The 21,144-nt window shown below is 41.8% G+C and overlaps 1 protein-coding gene and 1 long non-coding RNA gene across 3 annotated transcripts; one reads left to right on the top strand and one right to left on the bottom strand.

Moving 5' to 3' along the window:
- Positions 1-455: 455 nt before the first annotated feature.
- LOC124292010 (protein SMG9-like) lies at positions 456-17,145 on the top strand. 2 transcript variants are annotated; one of them, XM_046729081.1, is made up of 13 exons: positions 456-620; positions 2,191-2,274; positions 3,998-4,241; positions 6,382-6,476; positions 7,058-7,170; positions 8,368-8,479; positions 9,760-9,855; positions 10,915-11,000; positions 11,769-11,866; positions 12,478-12,585; positions 13,319-13,432; positions 13,624-13,756; positions 16,485-17,145. In XM_046729081.1, exons 1-13 carry the CDS (start codon positions 552-554, stop codon positions 16,561-16,563), a joined length of 1,431 nt encoding a protein of 476 aa, XP_046585037.1. In that variant the 5' UTR covers positions 456-551; the 3' UTR covers positions 16,564-17,145. The 2 variants fall into 2 exon arrangements, with proteins under 2 accessions (XP_046585037.1, XP_046585036.1); XM_046729080.1 differs by having other exon boundaries at positions 3,995-4,241.
- Positions 17,146-17,527: 382 nt separating this feature from the next.
- LOC124292008 lies at positions 17,528-18,238 on the bottom strand. Its single transcript, XR_006902341.1, has 4 exons — positions 18,212-18,238; positions 17,977-18,098; positions 17,653-17,766; positions 17,528-17,602 (listed from the first exon to the last, which is right to left on the bottom strand). It is a non-coding gene; the product is annotated as an uncharacterized LOC124292008 (long non-coding RNA).
- Between the last annotated feature and the right edge of the window lie 2,906 nt (positions 18,239-21,144).

Here is a 21,144-nt window from a genome sequence, read left to right as displayed (position 1 = left end):
CTAATATGAATGGCGAACGTATCCCCCTGAAACAAATGAAATTTTAACCACATGCTCAGCATCCCCGTTGACGCTGTCGTACAGGCGGTGGTGTAATAACGCGTGTGCTTGTTTGTTTGTTGTTTAACGCCGCACTCAGCAATATTCCAGCTATGTGGCTGTGGTCGAATCTGGACCAGACAATCCATTGATCAACAGCATGAGCATCGATCTACGCATCTGGGATAAATTCTAACCGATTCTTTTCGGGTTCACGGGTGAGAGCGTGGATGAGACATAAAGGCAGGAATAGATTTGAAGCAGGATCACTCGCCTCCATCTCCTCCACAACCCACCCACCCGGTCTTTCTGTTTCAAACGTATACAATTAACGCATAAAATTTGAATGGTACTTTTGTGTATGAAAACGTGTAAGCATTACTTGTTTCGTTTTAGTGTTTGGTCGCTCTTTTTGTTGTAACTACTTTTGGTGTTGCAGACGAAAGTGAAAATTGGAGCACGTTAATATCCAAGCTCCTGAGGGTTATTATTAATCTTGTCAACTGACTTCGATGTCGGACCCTTTAGATCGAGACAGAGGAGGAAGACGCCGCAGAAGACGAGACAGACCCGGAAGAAAAGTATGACGTTTGTGCCGCATGTCCTATTTTCGATCAGCAGTGACACGCAGCTGCTGTCTGGGGTGTTTTCAACAACTTTTTCTTGGTATTATCAAGTTAGCTATAAAAAATGTTACCGAATTACATGAACTACTGCCGTTTTCGTATGCTGATGAAGGTGTCAGAGAATTGCTTTCAGAACCTGAGTCGTATTTGTTTGTAGCAATTCCAGACCAATATTAAAGAAAAGCTCATATTCAGATGCTAAAATATGAAATCAACGATAAAACATAAATTACTAGGGTGCATGAAATACCAGTCTTGCAATAAAAAACACAGTGTATATCACCTGCTGTCAGCTCCTCAAATTGTCCATATTTCAAATTTTGTTTAATATATGCCACCAGCTAATACACTCAGGTATGATTGATGCTGCTAAAATGTATGTAATAAAAATACAAATGCATATATTTCCTAAGAGAGTATCTTAAGTAATACAGAAACTGTTCATTTGGTCTTCTTTGACCAGACAGTCCAAGTTATATCTGCAAACCATACAGATCCATTCACAAGCTACATTGATAATGGAACTTACAAGTAGTTCTGTTAAGCATTATGAGTTCTGTACAGTGTCAGTAATTAAGTCAGAATGAATCAGGCGATGATGATTTAGTTGATTGCATGTTGACCCCAACAGTTTGGGTCATTGAAATGCGGCCACCTGGTCACTGATTTGTCTGGTCCAGGCACAATATTTATTTGACTAATTTTAAATATGCATTACAATTCCTCAATGAATGATAGCCTCATTCTTCATCATAGCAGTAAATATATCTGCAATCAGTATCTGTGGGCACATAAAGTAGGGTTAACATTTATAACAGAGAGGAATGATATGTGCAATGATATGTACCATTGGCTCATAAAACATGTTTCTATATGTTATGACATTTTGAAAAGTTGAACTTTGAAAATAAAGTTAAAACAAACCATTTCCTTCAATTTGGGATATCCGTTAAAATGTCCATATCTTGATTTCTTCCAAAGTGTTTCCACAGCAATGCTGAGAGTGCATGGAACAAGGGCCCCTCATGAAAGTAAAATTGTATATGTTTTTCTTTTAAACCGTAGTTTTAACTCCCCATACTCCCAGTGATTCTAAGCCAAAGAGGGGAGGTGGGGTAGCCTAGTGGTTAAAGCGTTCACTTGTCAAGCCGAATACCCGGGTTCGATTCCCCATATGGGTACAAAGTGTGAAGCCCATTTCTGGTGTCCCCTGCCATGATATTGCTGGAATATTGCTGAAAGCGCCGTAAAACTAAACACACTCACTCAGTCACTATGCCAAAGAGTTTTTAATGATAGCTTTTGATGTCTCCTATACATATTGATTATAAAACAAGAATACACAGGATGGAGTACACTAACAGATATTTCTTGCACATCAAGCCTTGACTTCAACAAGTTGTTTATGTCATATTTAATGATTTTTGTTATCCTTTTATAAAATACTGTGATGTTAACAAGAAGTAATTATAATTGATAGGCTGTTTTATAGCACTATGTTGTATGTCAGTATGTTGATTTTCAGGAGCGAGAGCGTGAACCCGACCAGTCTCCTGCTCCCAACAAACTTCCCATCATCCTTGGCCTTGCGAAACCAGCAGTTGAACAGGTACACTGACAAATATCTATCTGAGTACTTTGAGAATTAAAGTTTAACTTTAATATTAACTTTAACTGTCAAGTGCCTTTGAATTTGCCTTTCTTATTTAAATCAGGATTTCAAAAGTATTGTATGGACCAGTGATTTACATTGAGTCCTGTATTTGAGGGTCCCTGGGACTCATACTCTTAATTTTCAGGGATCCTGGTCAACAAACTGGGGGTCCCAGACGCTTAAATATTATTATTAATACTGTTATTGTATTGTGTATCATGATCATCACACTGTTACAGTAATTAAATTGCAAATAATACCATAACCCAGCTAGCAGAAAACACGGTCATAACTTATTGTCACTTGATTGGAATTTTTACAAAAAGTATTTGGACTTTTTCTGATTCCCAGTGGATGCGCTAATAAATTTGGTTGTGTCCATTGTCAATTTTTATGCGTATAGGACGCAGGAATTCGCGTCCAGTAAATCCCTTTCTGGATCTCTACTGGTAATATTCTAGCTTAATAACAGCAGCCCAAACTGAATGACATCTGCGACACACATACCAGATGTTGATGTATTGGAATGTCATTGTGGTAGGCAAGTGGTTAAAGCATATGCTCATCTCACCAAAGTCCTGGGTTCATTTCGCTTCTTGTATGAAGTGTGTGAAGCCTATTTCTTGTGGCCCTGCAGGGGTGGAAATAACCCATTGCCCGACGCCCGAGTCCAGTGTTTTTTTCCGTCGCGCAAGCAAATTTGTATATCACACTGTACCTATGTCCAGTTGATATTCCAATGTTAATTATGTTGTTTATTTAAAAAATCAACAAGAAAACGGCCGGTATAGTGGAAAAATGATCAGGGCAAGTGATTTTACATGTGCCACTGTACCGGAGTACACTAGCAATTTTAAAGTTATTTCCACCCCTGCCCTGCCGTGATATAATTGAAATATTACTAAAATGAACATAAAACCTGACACTGGTTAATAAGAAAATATTTCATCCATAAAGTCTAACTTTATAATTTTTCGAGGAGCCTCTCATGGCACATCTAAAAGTTCAGCATGACAAATGAGTATATTGCGTAATCTCTCAACCTTACTTTTCACCAAACTGGAAAAAACAGTTTTATTGTTTGTCATCCCAAATTGAAATCTTTTCTCCATTGTTATCCTATGATTTCATGACAGACAATGTGTTCCCATCTTGGGGGGGTAACGGCAAATGATTATTTTCTAGCTAGATCATAGGATACAGTGTTCACGAATAGCGTCTGACCCTCTGACAAATCCGGCAGATTCGCCAACGGTCCGATAGAAGCCTACCACCCGCCAGCCCCAGTGTCTGACTGTATATTTCACAATGACTTTGACTGAAGTTTTTATATGTGACATTGTGACACTTGTTTGCTGTTTATAAATCTAATGTATGTTAATAATTTTGATGCTAATTATAAGAAATGTTTAATCTGAAATGTGTGTTTAATTGTATTCTATGGGTCCTGTGAATTTTCAATGGGTCAGACAGACATCTGAAACTTACAGGACCCAATGTCCTGTTACTTTGAAACACCATTCGTGAACACTGAGGATACAAAAAAACATAGATATCTAATTGTCATCATACACAAACAGATGTAGATAAATCAAATCACAAAAAACCTGGATGTTAGAAGTAAGGTTGACAAACTATAATTTTTAAATATTGAACTACATGTACTTCTGTATAGCAGGCTTCAGGAGGGGGCGCAGGAACCACAGCAGCCATGCAGACAGCCAATCTCTCCCAAGGAGGTTTAGTCAACAAGGCACAGGAGAAACCCATTGTTGTGCTTCGATCTCGAGATGAAAACAGGCCTGCACCTACCACCACAGCCACCAACCAGGCAACCACCACCAATCAAGGGGAGGCAACTATGGGGCCAGCAGCGTATCAGATTCAGCGCCATTCCTCTGTTGGACATTTAGCCTTTGAAAGTGAGTTTTTCTTATTTAAGCATCATTCACTAGCTCTGTCTGTACATTATGGTTTTGAATACTGTACATTCCTCCATTACCATGAATTAGTAAAAACGCAATCTAACTCTTATGCATATTACCTCAAGCTCCGGCTTAAAACAGTAATAAAACGGAAAATACTCAATGAACGCGGCTGATCTATAATCAAAACATCATACTCCGCTCTGTAGGAGGTTTTTGCAGAATTTTTTGTCCTAAAAATAAAAGGCTTGTTTAACAATCTATCATTAAAATATTGACACAGTTTTATTTTGCACTATTTGTTACGAGGGAGGAGTGCAGAGAAAGGGCTGCACAGCCAGGTGTTCGAGAACGGATGGAGACGACATACAGCACAGGTTAATGAGTTGACCTTTAAGTGGCAGATCATCTACTAATAAATGGACCCAGTCCTGGAGAGAGGCCGTTTGTCAACATAAAAATTGGGTTGATGCGCCCGGCCGTTAGGCTTCCTGTTGCCTTACATCCAGGCGGGGCGACCTTCAGTGAGTTCCTTTGCCCCTGCACTCAATGAGGTAGCAGCTGATCATAGTCTCCTGGACAACAATGGCATCATCTCAAGAAAACTGTTTTAGGCTATGCCAGTGAAGTTTTGCAGAATTTTTGTCCTGTTTCTTAACACCTATCATTAAAATATTGAACACAGTTCACTTTTCTGGCGGTCAAGTTACGAGGGCGTTTAGGAGTGCAGAAAGGGACAGCCAGGTGTTTCTCTTGAGACAGCGGATGGAGATCGACACCTCAGGTTAATGAATAAACAACTTCTGTGGACTGCCTCCGCGGCCGGCTGAGTGAACTGGCTGTCCCTGTCAATACTTTAATAACAAGATAGTTTGTTAAACAACTTTTATTAAACTTCGGTGGTTGCTCAGCAACTTTTACAGGACAAAATATTCTGCAAAACCTCACAGAGTGGGTATGATGTTTTGATTATGATCAGCCGCTCGCATTGAGTAGGTATTTTATGTTTATTAGTTTTCGGAAGCTAAAATTGCAATTCACTCCGGTCCGATACCGCTTTGCAGCCAAACGGACTGTAATGCATAACTGATTTGCAAGTGTAGTAAACACCAAATTAGCCCTTGACAACAAGTTTTCCTTGTGTATACATGATTCAGGTGCACTGTGAGTACATTATAGGATAGGACATTTAGGATAAAACAAGGACTGTGCGTGGGTATCCATGGTACACTGCAACATAATGTGCTTCAGTCCAGACCCATGAACATCCAGGTTACAATTGGTCTTCAGCAACCCATGTTTGTCGTAAGAGGATTGGGTGGTTAATGCTCATGCTGTTGACCACTTTGTTGTCTGGCCCAGCCTCGATTATTTACAGACTTCCACCGTATAGCTGGAATATTGCTGAGTGCGGCATTAAACAAATCAGACTAGAAGAAACACAAGCCTGCATAAGCACATGCACACCTTTGAGACAGTGTTAAACCCATTTCACCTCACTGAGGAGCACATTATAGCAAGGTATAAAATATAGCCGGTCCCACCGTCCTGGACGGTCTATTTTTGTGAAGGATGGTCTATGAAATAAGTAAGGCCGTCCTTTGGTCGGCGGAAATATTGGAAAAACTTAACTTAACTTGATTTGAACTCTGTCTTAGCAATCATGTTCTTTCTTGTTACAAACCATTTTCATTGATGCGACAGAGTTACTTCCCTTTGGCTGTTTACCGAACCAAGTTTACAAGCTAGCTTTCTATTGGCTGAACAGATTCCGCTAAACCAATCATGCTTAGTGATACTAAGCTCCAGCAATACTTTTCTAATGGTGGTAAACTAAAATGTTACGAACATTTCTTGGCTTGCCGCCAGGGAAAACCCCCAGCAACAACAGTAACACAATCAGAAAAATATTGTGATCAAACAACTTTTGTCGATTTTTTTATTGTTTTAGTATTGGGCACTGGCTGTGTTTGTTCATAACTGGTCACTTTTTTGGACAGCCAGTCCTGACAGACAGGCCACATTTCAAAACTGTTTTATACACTTGTTCTAGATTTCTGTGACATTGCACTAGACACCAGCTGTCCGCCATAGTTCAGGAGACAAGTGTTAATGTTCACTACTGATTTCGTTACAGACAGCTCCCAGAACCGCCTGGCCCCGCCCCCTGAGATGAAGCACTGTGTGAAGGTTGTGGACGATTCGTTCCGCTGGTGCGATGCAGGAATTGAGGTACATAGAGCCGACATAGACCTTTGAGCACTGGTTTTGTGCTGGCAAATAGAGGGTCATAGTCAGCAGTTCTTGGATTTAAACATAATAATATAAATCATACATGTAACTTATGATATATTTGGGATTACACTTTTTCAGTAAAGTACAAATTCTAGAACATTTTGGGTTAAAGTTGTATCCAGGATTTGAACTTACACACTCAGAGTCAGGCATATGATTACCAGCACACAAAGTCAGCCATCTGACCCACTCAGCCATCTGACCCACTCAGCCATCCTGGCTGCCACAAAGCTGGAAGTCGGACAACTGGTGGTCTAGATCACACACTTTTGACTTTGAGATTTGGGTTCAAATCTCAGATGGACTCAACCCCCAAAGTACTAGAATCTGTATTTTACTGAGAAAGTGTAATCATAATAAAATATGATACATTTGACCACTTTCTAAATGGCATTGTGTATTAAAAAAACACACATCTGGGATTTGCTTTTGATGTTGGGACTGCAGATGCCTCTGTAACAGTCCTTGTTGGTGTTTGGCGATGTGTGTGCTCCTGTATCTTGTCTGTTTTATGGCAGATGCTGCTGGATCAGACAGACTTCCTTGTAGTGGGAGTCCTTGGCCCGCAGGGCAGCGGCAAGTCGACCATCCTCTCTCTCTTGGCGGGCACCTCCCCTCAAGACTCATACAGGTAAACCAGTGTTGTCATTCTAGGTGAAATTGGGTGAGGTGAGGTGAAATTGGGTTTAACATCACGCTGGAGAATATTTCGCTCATATGACGACGTGCATGCGTGTGTATGTGTGGCTGCTTGTACTAGCCCAGACTGAAGCTGGTTTTATAGTGCTAGCCCACTGAGATACCATGCCGCAGTGAAGCATGAATACCCCACTCAGACACATTATACTGACTCCGAGCCGACCAGTCCTTGATATACCCATTAATGCTGAGCATTAGGCAGGGACCAACAAGTACCATGTTTTAACGTCTTTTGGTTTGACGTGGTTGGGGATCGAACCCGCGACCTTCCGCTCTCCGGGCGGACGCTCTAACCACTACACCGCGGAGGCGGTGTGTCATTCTAGGTATAAAAGAGGTGTCCTTGTACAGGTATCCGATTGTCATCATTATAAACATAGTAGAAGTGTCATTGTACAGGTATACGATTGTCATCATTATACTCATAGTAGAAGTGCCCTTCTACAGGTGTCTGATTGTCATCATGATAATCACAGTAGAAGTGTCTTTGTACAGGTAGGCTGCCTCCGTGATGTAGTGGGAGCATCTGCCCAGAGAGTGGAAGGTCTGGGGTTCGATCCCCGGCCACATCATACAAAAAAGTGTTAATATACCGTCCTTGTTGGTCCCTGTCAGTGTCTGGTGCTCGGCATTAATGGGTACAACAAGGACTGGTCAGCTTGGAGTGAGTATAATGTGTCTGAGTGGGTTATTAATGCTTCACTGCGGCATGGTATCTCAGTGGGCTAGCACTATAAAACCAGCTTAAGTCTGGGCTAGTACAAGCAGCCGCACATACACACACACACGCATGTCGTCATATGAGCGAAATATTCTCAAGTATGACGTTTCAACCCACCTCACCTTGTACAGGTCTCCGATTGTCATCATTATAAGCATAGTAGAAGTATCCTTGTACAGGTGTCTGAGTGTATTGTCTCATGGGGGTGGTGGGGTAGCCTAGTGGTTAAAGCGTTCGTTCGTCACGCCGAAGGCCCGGGTTCGATTCGACACATGGGTACAATTTGTAAAGCCCATTTCTGGTGTCCCCCCATCGTGATTTTGATGGAATATTGCTAAAAACGGCATAAAACCATACTCAGTCAGTCAGTCAGTCAGTCAACATTCTCTCATGTTTCTGTACTTGCAGGAGCTATGTGTTCCAGCCTCAGACAAAAGAAGTGAAGGAGAACGGAGCGCATCAGACAAATGGCATCGACATGTATGTGACACCAGAGCGGATCATCTTCCTGGATACACAGGTACTACTTTATAGTGGTTGATATTATCTCTTTGAGTGCATTTTCATGTTATTTTTGTCTTGCTAGTGCAAAAACCATCTGAGGACATCCCATTGCCATGATCCATTCTAACCAATCAGAGCCTTGCTTACCAGAACAGGAAAATGACATGTGTTTTCTGATGGTGTAAGTTTGATAATGTTAACATGGAACCGGAGTATTCAGAACAGCAGCTATGGGTTGTACAACTGATTCCATGTAAGTCATCATATATCCTTTGTCTCAATGGGATAAGGAGGGGTGGGGTAGCCTAGTGGTTCAAGTGTTAACTCGTCAATCCGAAGACCCGGACAGGTTCGAGTCCCCATATGGGTACAATGTGTCAGGGGTTGATACTGTACTCGGGTACAGTGGCACATGTAAAATCACTTGCCCTGATAATTTTTTTCCACTATACCGTCCGTTTTCTTGTTGCTTTTTAAATAAACAACATTATTAACATTGGAAAGTCAACTGGACACCGTACAGCGTGATATACAAATTTGCTTGCCTGACAGAAAAAAACACTGGACTCGGACGTCGGGCAATGGGTTATTTCCACCCCTGCTGTGTGAAACCCATTTCTGGTGTCCCCTGCCGTGATATTGGCTGAATATTGCTAAAAGTGGCGTAAAACCTTACTGACTCATTCTCATTCAGTCACACTTTCTTATTCACTCTCATTCACTGTAGGCCGCCTCCGTGGTGTAGTTGTTAGAGCGTCTGCCCGGAGAGCGGAAGGTCGCGGGTTCGATCCCCGACCATGTCATACCAAAAGATGTTAAAATATGGTACTTGTTGGTCCCTGTCCAAACAACAAGGGCTGGTCGGCTTAGTCAGTATAATGCGTCTGAGTGGGGTATTCATGCTTCACTGCGGCATGGATCAGTGGGCTAGTACAAGCAGTCGCTTCAGTCTGGGCTAGTACAAGCACATGCACACGCCATATGAGCTAAATATTCTCAAGCACGACGTTAAACCCAATTTCACCTCACCTCACCTCATTCACAATGTGTGTCACTCTCATTCAATCACACTTTTACACTCACTGTGGGGCTCATTCAGTAGCTCACATGCTCAGACTCACTCACTCACTCATGAAGCTAATTGTGAATGACCCTGTCATGATGTTGCTGGAATGTTACTCAGATTACTGGGATAGTTCTGCCTTGCCATAAAACAACACTCATACTTAGATTTTACAATATTCTCTCACATTTTGTCTGATGGCTGATATGAATTATTTTCTGTGTCATCAACAGCCAGTTCTCAGTGCTTCCATCCTTGACCAGATGATACACCAGGACAAGAAGTACCCTACAGAGTACACCTCCGTGGAGAACTGTATAGAGATGCAGGTAGGTATATGTGACAGAGTACACCTCTGTGGAGAACATCCAGGAAGATCTGGGTTAGAATTGATCTTCAGTAACCCATGCTTGTCGTAAGAGGCGACTAACGGGATCATGTGGTCAGGCTCATGGACTTGGTTGACACATGTCATCGTATTCCTATTGCATAGATCACTGCTCATGCTGTTGATCACAGGATTGTCTGGTCCAGACTCAATTACTTACAGACTAGCGCCATATACAGTCGAGCACCGTTGTCTCGATATTCATGGGACCAAGAAAAATTATCGAGTTATCCGAACTTTGAGACATCCAACCAAGTCATACATATCTTAACATATCACTATGAAAGAAAACAAAACACTTCTCAGTATGTTTTGATTCGAAACTTAAAACCGTTATCAGTAGTGTTTAGTCAGTAACAGTGGGTACTTCCCTAATTAAATCTTTCTTAATTAAACCTAATTAAATAACAAACAAGTGACACCTTCAACTCAATTAGCTCTAATTATGTTACACTACCACATCCCTTTGATTCATGCTGCAACGCGTGTAAACGCGTGGAAACAATCTCAGTTCAGAGGGATGTCATTGGTTCCCAATTGCAGATCGATGCTCATGCTGTTGAGCACTGGATTGTCTGGTCCAGACTTGATTATTTACAGACTGCACGCCATATAGCTGGAATATTGCTAAGTGTGGCGTAAAACTAAACTCACTCACTCACTCAATTCAGAGGGATACTTGCCCATGAAAGGTAGGTGAATATTGAGTTTCTTTGCAAATGTTGAGTTAAAGGGGTAATTTTGTTTGTTGGGACCATGAAATTATATCGAGATATCCAAAATATCGAGACATCTGTATCGAAGTTAAAAGAGCTGGAATAATGATAAATTATGAAGGATGAAGGATAAGGGACTGAGATGTTATATCGAGACAACCGAGATATCGAGTTATCAGAGTTCGACACAACGGTGCTCGATTGTAGCTGGAATATTGCAGAGTGCGGCGTAAAACTAAACTCACTCACACAGCACTGTCTAGTCACTCATGTGTGTGTTCCAGTCCCTGCAGATGGCAACCTTCCTGATGACCGTGTGTAATGTGATCCTGGTGGTCCAGGACTGGTTCACTGACGCCAGCTTTCTTAGGTCAGTCAGGGTGGAGTGTTCCTCTGTGTGTCGATAAGTTGATATGTTTGGGTGTCAATGTGTTTGTGTTGGTGTGCCAGTGTATCGGTGTGTCATTGTCAGTTTTGTGTCAGTTTGTTGATGTGTTAGTCCCAGTGTCAGTTTCTGTGCCAGTCTGTTTGTGTGCCATTGTGTTTGTGTGTTAGCAGTGTTCGATATAGCCACTGGCCTGCTAGCCCGTGGCTAGTAAAAATCCAGTCGGGGAAATAAATCTCCACAGTCACTGGCCCGACTGGCTAGAGACTTTTCGTGGGGCGAGTTTGTAAATATAAACCCTACTCATATATATATTTACTTGTTGAGTTATAACACACTTTTAAATCATGCATGTTTATGGCCTAATAAAAATGTTCATCATATCAGCAGCTTAATGATGAAACCTGTGTCTACATTCAAATTTCGGGCTTGTGAAAGTCTAGTAACTTTCAGGTATAGCTAGCCCTAATGGCTTGCAAAATTTGGAAACTATTTCGCACACTGTGTGTTAGTGTCCATTTTTGTGTCACTTTGTTGGTGTGTTAGTCTCAGTGTCTGTCTGTGTGTCAGTATATTGGTTTGTCAGTGTTTGACCTCTGTCGTACAGCTTGAATTGTGCTGACCTCGGCTAGAACAATATTCATGTTCTACTGTCAGGTGTGTATTTGTTTGCATGAATAAGTATGCATACTTCTTTTGTACTGATATTGATGAATCTAGTTGGGTTTGAGCTATATCTCTGCTCCATTGAAGGTTCCTGAAGAACGCTGAGATGCTGAAACCAGCCACTCCGTCTGGACACGAGGGCTCCTCACATCCTGAAGATGCTCCTGACTACTTCCCCCATGTTGGTGAGTCTACAGTATAAGTTGGAAGAGTATCTATGAAAGCTGAGTGCTGATGGCAATTGGTCTTATATATGCCACCTAGGTGGAAAATTACAGGAAGTTAACGATATAATCTTTGTATAATGAATGAATTACCACCACCATCTCTCATTTCTCAGACCCGTGAATAGCCTTGGGGGATAGAACAGAATATGACGCTCACATGTACTTCATACCCGTGAAGATCCGGGTTAGATATGATCTTCAGTAGCATATGCTTGTCGTAAGAGGCGACTAATGGGATCGGGTGGTCAGACTTGCTGACTTGGTTGACACATGTCATCGTATCCCAATTGCATAGATCGATGCTCATGCTATTGATCACTGGATTGTCTGGTCCAGGCTCGATTAATTTACAGACCTACGCCATATAGCTAAGCTGTGAAGCCCATTTCTGGTGTCTCCTGCCGTGATTGGCTGGAATATTGCTAAAAGGGGCGTTGATCACTGGATTGTCTGGTCCAGACTCGATTATTTACAGACCGCCGCCATATAGCTGGAATACCATACAGCGTAAAACTAAGCTCCTCCCTCACTCACTTCATCTTGCAACCTGTTGTGTGTTACTGTTACAGTGTTTGTACAGAACCGAGCTAACCGTGACGACTATGGCCTGGAGACTTACAAGATGATGACACAAACACTGAGCAACACGTTTGACATGACCAAGCTCAAGTGTACAGGTAGCAGATATGTCCCATACCATCACTGTATTGACTACTTCATTCTTGGTTTGTTATGGATTATATATATCAGCCAGTTTACTTTTCAAACCCTGCTATGGCCTATCATCATAGAATATCTATACTTCATATCATATGTTTATGACACTAAACAACAACAAATTGATGACGAGGGATGTTGTGTATGATGTCTTGTACAATGTCTTATGACAACAACAAATTGATGACGAGGATGTTGTGTATGATGCTTTGTACAATGTCTTATGACAACAACAAATTGATGACGAGGATGTTGTGTATGATGTTTTGTACAATGTCTTATGACAACAACAAATTGATGACGAGGATGTTGTGTATGATGTTTTGTACAATGTCTTATGACAACAACAAATTGATGACGAGGATGTTGTGTATGATGTCTTGTACAATGTACCATGACAACAACAAATGTACTTTGGGAAATAATAATACTTTAAAATAATAAAAAAAATGTTTATGACACTTAAACTGTTTTTGGGGTGGTGCTGTGATAGCTTAATGGTAAAAGCCTGCTCGCGTCACACTGAAGACTCCTGTTCAATTCCTCACATGGGTACAATGTGTGAAATATCATTTCTGGTGTCCCCTGCAGTGATATCACTGGAATATTGCTAAAAGCGGCCTCGCGTTATTTTTTATTTGATGATCCGCAACATTTGTGTTCCTGTTTGTGTGATGTGTGTTATCTCTGCAGGCACTGTCAATATGGTGCGAGGCAGCGTCATCCCCGGACTTACCTCCAAGACAGTCAAGTCCGATATGAATGTCTTCTGTATCCCCCAGATGGAGTACTACAAGCTAGAGCCAGGTGGGTGTCATAAATCTTACCTAGTAATGAAACATTGAACCAGGTGATTGTCGTAACTCTTATTCGTCAAGCTATTTCAAGCTAATTCAAGGTATTTTGTCAAGCTGGAGCCAGGTGAGTTTTGAAACTTGATGAAACTTGCACCACAAGTTGGAATATCATAACTTTTACAATTTACGGTATATTTTCAGAACCTATTCTCACCCTGCTGCCAGAATACCGAGGCTTCCCTACATTCATATCCCTGGTTCGATCGCTGCGGAACCAGATCTACTCCCTGCCACGCCACCTCCTCACACACACTACATTGTCTGAGAAAAACTGGTGAGCAGGGTATTGTTGTCTGTAGCCACAATCTGTGGGCATTGTTCTCTAATGGCAAAATCTGCAGGGAATTGTTATTCATTGGAACAATTTAGAGGACATTGTTATCTATAAGAACGATCTGTTGAACATTGTTCTTTATGGACAGTGAGAAGGGCATTGTTCTCTATGGACATAGTCGGTAGGGCATTGTTCTCTATGGACATAGTCAGAAGGGCATTGTTCTCTATGGACATAGTCAGAAGGGCATTGTTCTCTATGGACATAGTCAGAAGGGCATTGTTCTCTATGGACATAGTCAGTAGGGCATTGTTCTCTATGGACATAGTCAGAAGGGCATTGTTCTCTATGGACATAGTCAGAAGGGCATTGTTCTCTATGGACATAGTCAGAAGGGCATTGTTCTCTATGGACATAGTCAGAAGGGCATTGTTCTCTATGGACATAGTCGGTAGGGCATTGTTCTCTATGGACATAGTCAGAAGGGCATTGTTCTCTATGGACATAGTCGGTAGGGCATTGTTCTCTATGGACATAGTCAGAAGGGCATTGTTCTCTATGGACATAGGAGGGCATTGTTCTCTATGGACATAGTCAGTAGGGCATTGTTCTCTATGGACATAGGAGGGCATTGTTCTCTATGGACAAAGTCAGAAGGGCATTGTTCTCTATGGACATAGTCAGTAGGGCATTGTTCTCTATGGACATAGTCAGTAGGGCATTGTTCTCTATGGACATAGTCAGTAGGGCATTGTTCTCTATGGACATAGGAGGGCATTGTTCTCTATGGACAAAGTCAGAAGGGCATTGTTCTCTATGGACATAGTCAGTAGGGCATTGTTCTCTATGGACATAGTCAGTAGGGCATTGTTCTCTATGGACATAGTCAGTAGGGCATTGTTTTCTGTGGACATTGTCAGAAGGGCATTCTACATCATGGGCACATTCCATAAGGCATTCTTCACCATGGGCAGATCCCATTAGACATTCTTCATCATGAGCATAAGGCATTCTTCACCATGGGCACATCCCATTAGACATTCTTCATCATGGGCATAAGGCATTCTTCACCATGGGCACATCCCATTAGGCATTCTTCATCATGGGCATAAGGCATTCTTCACCATGGGCACATCCCATTAGACATTCTTCATCATGGGCATAAGGCATTCTTCACCATGGGCACATCCCATTAGACATTCTTCATCATGGGCATAAGGCATTCTTCACCATGGGCACATTCCATTAGGCATTCTTCACTATGGACATAAGACATTCTTCACCATGGGCACATCCCATTAGACATTCTTCATCATGGGCATAAGGCATTCTTCACCATGGGCACATCCCATTAGACATTCTTCATCATGGGCATAAGGCATTCTTCACCATGGGCACATCCCATTAGACATTCTTCATCATGGGCATAAGGCATTCTTCACCATGGGCACATCCCATTAGGCATTCTTCATCATGGGCATAAGGCATTCTTCACCATGGGCACATCCCATTAGACATTCTTCATCATGGGCATAAGGCATTCTTCACCATGGGCACATTCCATTAGGCATTCTTCACTATGGACATAAGACATTGTTCATCATGGGCACATCCCATTAGACATTGTTCACCATGGGCACATCCCATTAGACATTGTTCACCATGGGCACATTTCATTAGACATTCTACATCATGGGCACATTCCATAAGGCATTTTCTTCACCATGAGCACATCCCATTAGGCATTCTTCATCATGGGCATAAGGAATTCTTCATCATGGGCAGGGCATTCTTCACTATGGGCATAAGGAATTCTTCATCATGGGCACATTCCATTACACATTTTGGCGACTATGCTTGTCGTAAGAGGCGACTAACGGGATCGGGTGGTCAGTTTCGCTGACTTGGTTGACACGTCATCGGTTCCCAATTGCGCAGATCGATGCTCATGCTGTTGATCACTGGATTGTCTGGTCCAGACTCGATTATTTACAGACCGCCGCCATATAGCTGGGATATTGCGGAGTGCGGCGTAACACTAAACTCACTCACTCACTCATTACACATTTTTCATCATGGGCACATTCCATTAGACATTCTGCATCATGGGCAAATTTCATTAGACATTCTTCATCATGGGCACATTCCATTAGGTATTCTTCACCATGGGCATATTCCATTACACATTCTTCACCATGGGCACATTCCATTAGGCATTCTTCATCATGGGCACATTCCATTAGTCATTCTTCACCATGGGCACATTCCAAAAGGCATTCTTCATCATGGGCACAATCCATTAGGCGTTCTTCACTTTGGGCACATTCCATATGGTCCCCATCTCCCCTAAACTTTTATGAGAGCCATAAAGATTGCATGTTCAGTGAGTTTGATCTTCCTAAACATTGTACCCTGATCTCGTTCACGGTCCTGACTGAAAGGCTACCCTGATATAGCCACAGTATTGCAGCTCCATGAGCAACCACGAAACTCTCACACATGACATACCCCCATGAAAGTTCACACCAACGTCAGTTTTTATGTTTATCCAAAGAAGAAAAACAGATTGAGGTTATGTTGTTTGGTGAACTCTTGAACTACTGATTGCCTGACCACGGTCTGTAGTGTAGGCAATATTTGGCTCACGCTCATCAGAACAGTTTCAGTATAGAAAAAACTTGAATGCATGTATTATTGTTTATGATTTGTGACCTCCTCTTGTGTCCAGGTTTCACTATGCAGCGAGGATGTGGGACACTGTCAGAAAGTCCCAGCTGCTGTCTGAGTATAACAGACTCCTGCCCTGAGACACCCCCGGCAGACGGCAAAATCTTGCCAGATGGCAGACGTTCATCCGTATGACCTGAAGCTCCAGACAGCAGACGTGCATCTGAAACTTGCGAGAGAGCAGACATGCTTCTGCAATTTCCCAAACAGCAGACATCTACCCTGAAGCTCCAGACAAAAGATGTATGTTTGAAACTAGATGGACAGCAGGCGTGTAACTGAAATTCCAGACAGCAGATGTACATTTGAAACTTGCCAGACAGCAGACGTCTATCCAGAAGCTTGAAGCACAAGATATAGCCTGATACTTGCTGGACAGCAGACGTAAGTCTGAAACTCTAGACAACAGATGTGTATCTCCGACTTACCAGACAACAGGCAGATGTCTGAAACTTCTCAGAAAGAAGACAGTTGTCAGTTTGAGACAGGGTGGTGGATAATATGCAGTACACTGGTGGTTGTCTCTGGTAGTCGGGATTTGGGACAGCAAGAGATTCAGTAGAGGAAGGCGTCAGGACATAAGGACAAGGAAACTGTTAGCATAACTTTCATAGCTGTGATTGAATCTGAATATTTATATAGTTTACAGTCAATCTAAGGCTGAAAAACCCAGATTAAGTTATTTTTGTTATTTTAGAATAAGTGCTTGAAATATGTTATTTCCAGAAGGTGAACCCAATGGAGATAAACATGGTCACTTATATAGTACATGTGACATACAGATGTACCTACAGTGATGACATACAGTTGTACATACTGTGATGACATACAGATGTACATACTGTGATGACATACAGATGTGATGTACATTCTGTGATGACATACAGATGTACCTTACTGTGATGGCATACAGATGTACATACTGTGATGACATACAGATGTACCTACTGTGATGGCATACAGATGTACATACTGTGATGACATACAGATGTACCTACTGTGATGGCATACAGATGTACATACTGTGATGACATACAGATGTACCTACAGTGATGACATACAGATGTACCTACAGTGATGACATACAGATGTACCTACTGTGATGACATACAGATGTACCTACAGTGATGACATACAGTTGTACATACTGTGATGACATACAGATGTACCTACTGTGATGACATACAGACGTCCCAGACTTCAGCATCCAACTATGCTCCAACTGTTGACACGCTGTAATGACGTACAGACGTCCCAGACTGCAGCACCCGACTACGCTACAACTGTTGACAAATTGTGATGATATAGAGACGTCCCAGACTGCAGCACCCGACTACGCTACAACGGTTGACAAATTGTGATGACATACAGACTGCAGCACCCGACAAAGCTACAACGGTTGACAAATTGTGATGACATAGAGACGTCCCAGACTGCGGACTCGACTACGCTACAACGGTTGACAAATTGTGATGACATACACACTGCAGCACCAGACTTTACAACGGTTGACAAATTGTGATGACATACAGACGTCCCAGACTGTGCAACCCGACGCACTACAACGGTTGACAAATTGTGATGACATACAGACGTCCCAGACTGCGGCATCCGACTGCTGACAAACGGTTGACAAATTGTGATGGTATACAGACTGCAGCACCCAACTTCGCTACAACGGTTGACAAATTGTGATGACATAGAGACGTCCCAGACTGCGCACCCGACTACGCTACAACGGTTGACAAATTGTGATGACATACAGACTGCAGCACCCGACAACGCTACAACGGTTGACAAATTGTGATGACATAGAGACGTCCCAGACTGCGGCACACGACTACGCTACAACGGTTGACAAATTGTGATGATATACAGACGCCAGCACCCAACTACGCTACAACGGTTGACAAATTGTGATGACATAGAGACGTCCCAGACTGCAGCACCCGACTACGCTACAACGGTTGACAAATTGTGATGACATACAGACGTCCCAGACTGCGGCACCCGACTACGCTACAACGGTTGACAAATTATGATGACATACAGACATTCCAGACTGCAGCACCCAACTACGCTACAACGGTTGACAAATTGTGATGACATAGAGACGTCCCAGACTGCGGCACCCGACTACGCTACAACGGTTGACAAATTGTGATGACATACAGATGTTCCAGATTGTAGCACCCAGACTCACGCTTACAACGGTTGACAAATTGTGATGGTATACCTGCAGCACAACTACGCTACAACGGTTGACAAATTGTGATGACATACAGTCATAAAAAATATGGTATTGGTAATACAGTGTTTTGTTTCAATCAGAAAGGATAGAGTAATTTGATAAGGTGTCTGTTTACGGTTTTGCCTAAAATTGAAGCTAAGTTTGTGAATGTTTCCAGGGTTTAGCACACAACAGAATGTGATATATATAAACTGCAAAAATAATGCTGCAAATACTTCAAAGAGCCAAGTCCTGCCACGTACACTCAAAATTTCATGGCACAGTATGAGTGTCCCCTAATTCTCCAGTCTTTTTATCAAAATAAGATGATTAATAAGGATTTGATCGGTTACTTTCAGTGTATTTTTGTCGCAGACTAGTGAAGACGGTAAGAATGAATACACAGGAAGTGGTCAACTTTCAGATCGAAGCTGGTGACTGTTATCACTGGAGCTCGTCAGTGAAAGTGTTTGAGGAATCAAATGGCAATGTTTGATTGCACAGGGTGTGCAATGTCAGACAACATCCCTGATGAGGGATTAATATCAGCATTTATCAACACTTTATACTTTTCATGATTTGTCACTTCTTGTGATGCTATCGTATAGTAAAATAGTCATGTTAATGTGTGTTACTACGGTAACTGCCCCTTTGATTAAAGTGAATAAATTCTACTCAACTCTATTTTGGGTCATATTATTTGATTGAACAATTTGATGCAGTTGCCAGTGGAATTTGAAGGCAAAGCTCATTTTGTTTTCATATACAACATAACACTCCCCAGGTAGTTGAGTTGGTTAAAAAGTATGCCAGAAAAAGAGAGACATCCGTTGATGAAGGGAACACTCCAGTGCCTTGAGCATGTACTAGTTAGCGTGGATATGTGCGCTATATAAATATCCTATCATCATCATCATCATGACAATAGTTAATCAGTGTGTGAATGTAATGACATTTGTGCTCTATGATTCTGTATGTTAACGCATTGATTGTTTAGGTCAAGGGGTCAGATATCGCATGCTGGTACTGGTTGTTGGACTGTAAAATGTTATATTGCACTTCTTGGTGCTGTGAGACGGTAGCTCAGCGGTTAAAGCGTTTGCTCATCATGCCAAAGGACAGGGTTTGATTCGCCACATGGTTACAATGTGTGAAGCCCATTTCTTGTGTACCACGCCGTGATATTGATATAAGGGGCGTTAAAATAAACTCGCTCACTCACTCTTGATGCCGTCATCAGTTCTTTTGGTATATATACTACCCATCAAAAGTTTAGACTCACTAGTGTAAATGTAGCCACTTACTTCAGTCAACTGTTCTAAACTAGATTTTGAAAAATATTCCATACTGTTTAAAGGTACTGTTGACGCATCAACTGATGTATTGTAAAACAAATTCGTAACATTGAAAAGATTATTGTCATGAGTTAAATAAATGATGAAAATTGGCGAATTTTTAACAACACTTTACACCCAACGCAGCTGTTCATATCCATGATATTTGCACATGCTTTTCTGCAATTTGATCAATAATGCTCATGCAATTCATCAGCATAAGGTTTGCAGTTGGTTCCCCCCAAGTTAGGGGAGAAATACATCTACGATGTAACCACACCTACCTACCTACCTACCTACATACATACATAACATGTAGTAAATGCTTTAAGTGTGTCTAACTTTTGATGGGTAGTATATGAGGTGGCACTTTTCAAGGTATGTGCTTAAATATCCAGTGTTCTTCATTATAGGACAAAAGCAGGAGAAACCGAATTACTGGTGTTCTGCTGAGAGGTCTGAAAGCGTTCTTTCCATTGATATTTGCCCAGTCTTTCCTGTTAACATGTTGCTTGATCTTTTGGTGGTGTAGGAACTTGGTGGGGGTAAATATTCTGTTTCTCAATATTCCTCTCAGCTTCAACTGTGCAACATTCATTATCTCCCGCAACACATTTTGTGGGGGGGTATTAAAATGGACTCCGTATGTGCGCCCGTGCACATTTGTCTTTTCCGGGAGCAGAACTCTGAAATCGTTTAATATTTCTTCACCAAATTAGCACATAGATAGATCTGGTGGTGTACTGGTGACTTTGGGTAGTTTTGGATTTCTGAATTAAATATTTTTGGCGTTTCCATGGCAACAGATTTGACTTAGACTAAAATTGGTGGTAGTGCTCTTTTCCAGAGCAGAACTCTAAAACCGTTCACTGTTTCTTCACCAAACTTGGCACATACATAGGTCTGGTTGTGTACTGGTGCCTTTTGGTAGTTTTGGATTTCTGAATTAAATATTTTTGCATTTCCATGGCAACAAGTTCGACTTCGACTGACATTGGTGGTAGTGCTCCTTTCTTGAGCAGAACTTTAAAAACCTTTCAATACTCTCCTTCCACTTTTCTATATACACACCAAAACATTTGACATAATCATAACGC

The sequence above is a fragment of the Haliotis rubra genome, unplaced genomic scaffold, assembly GCF_003918875.1.
Source record: "Haliotis rubra isolate DU_JTF1 unplaced genomic scaffold, ASM391887v1 Scf504, whole genome shotgun sequence".
Lineage (NCBI taxonomy): Eukaryota > Metazoa > Mollusca > Gastropoda > Lepetellida > Haliotidae > Haliotis > Haliotis rubra.
Note: the sequence above shows the minus strand (reverse complement) of the source record. Positions and strands in the feature narration are given on the sequence as shown.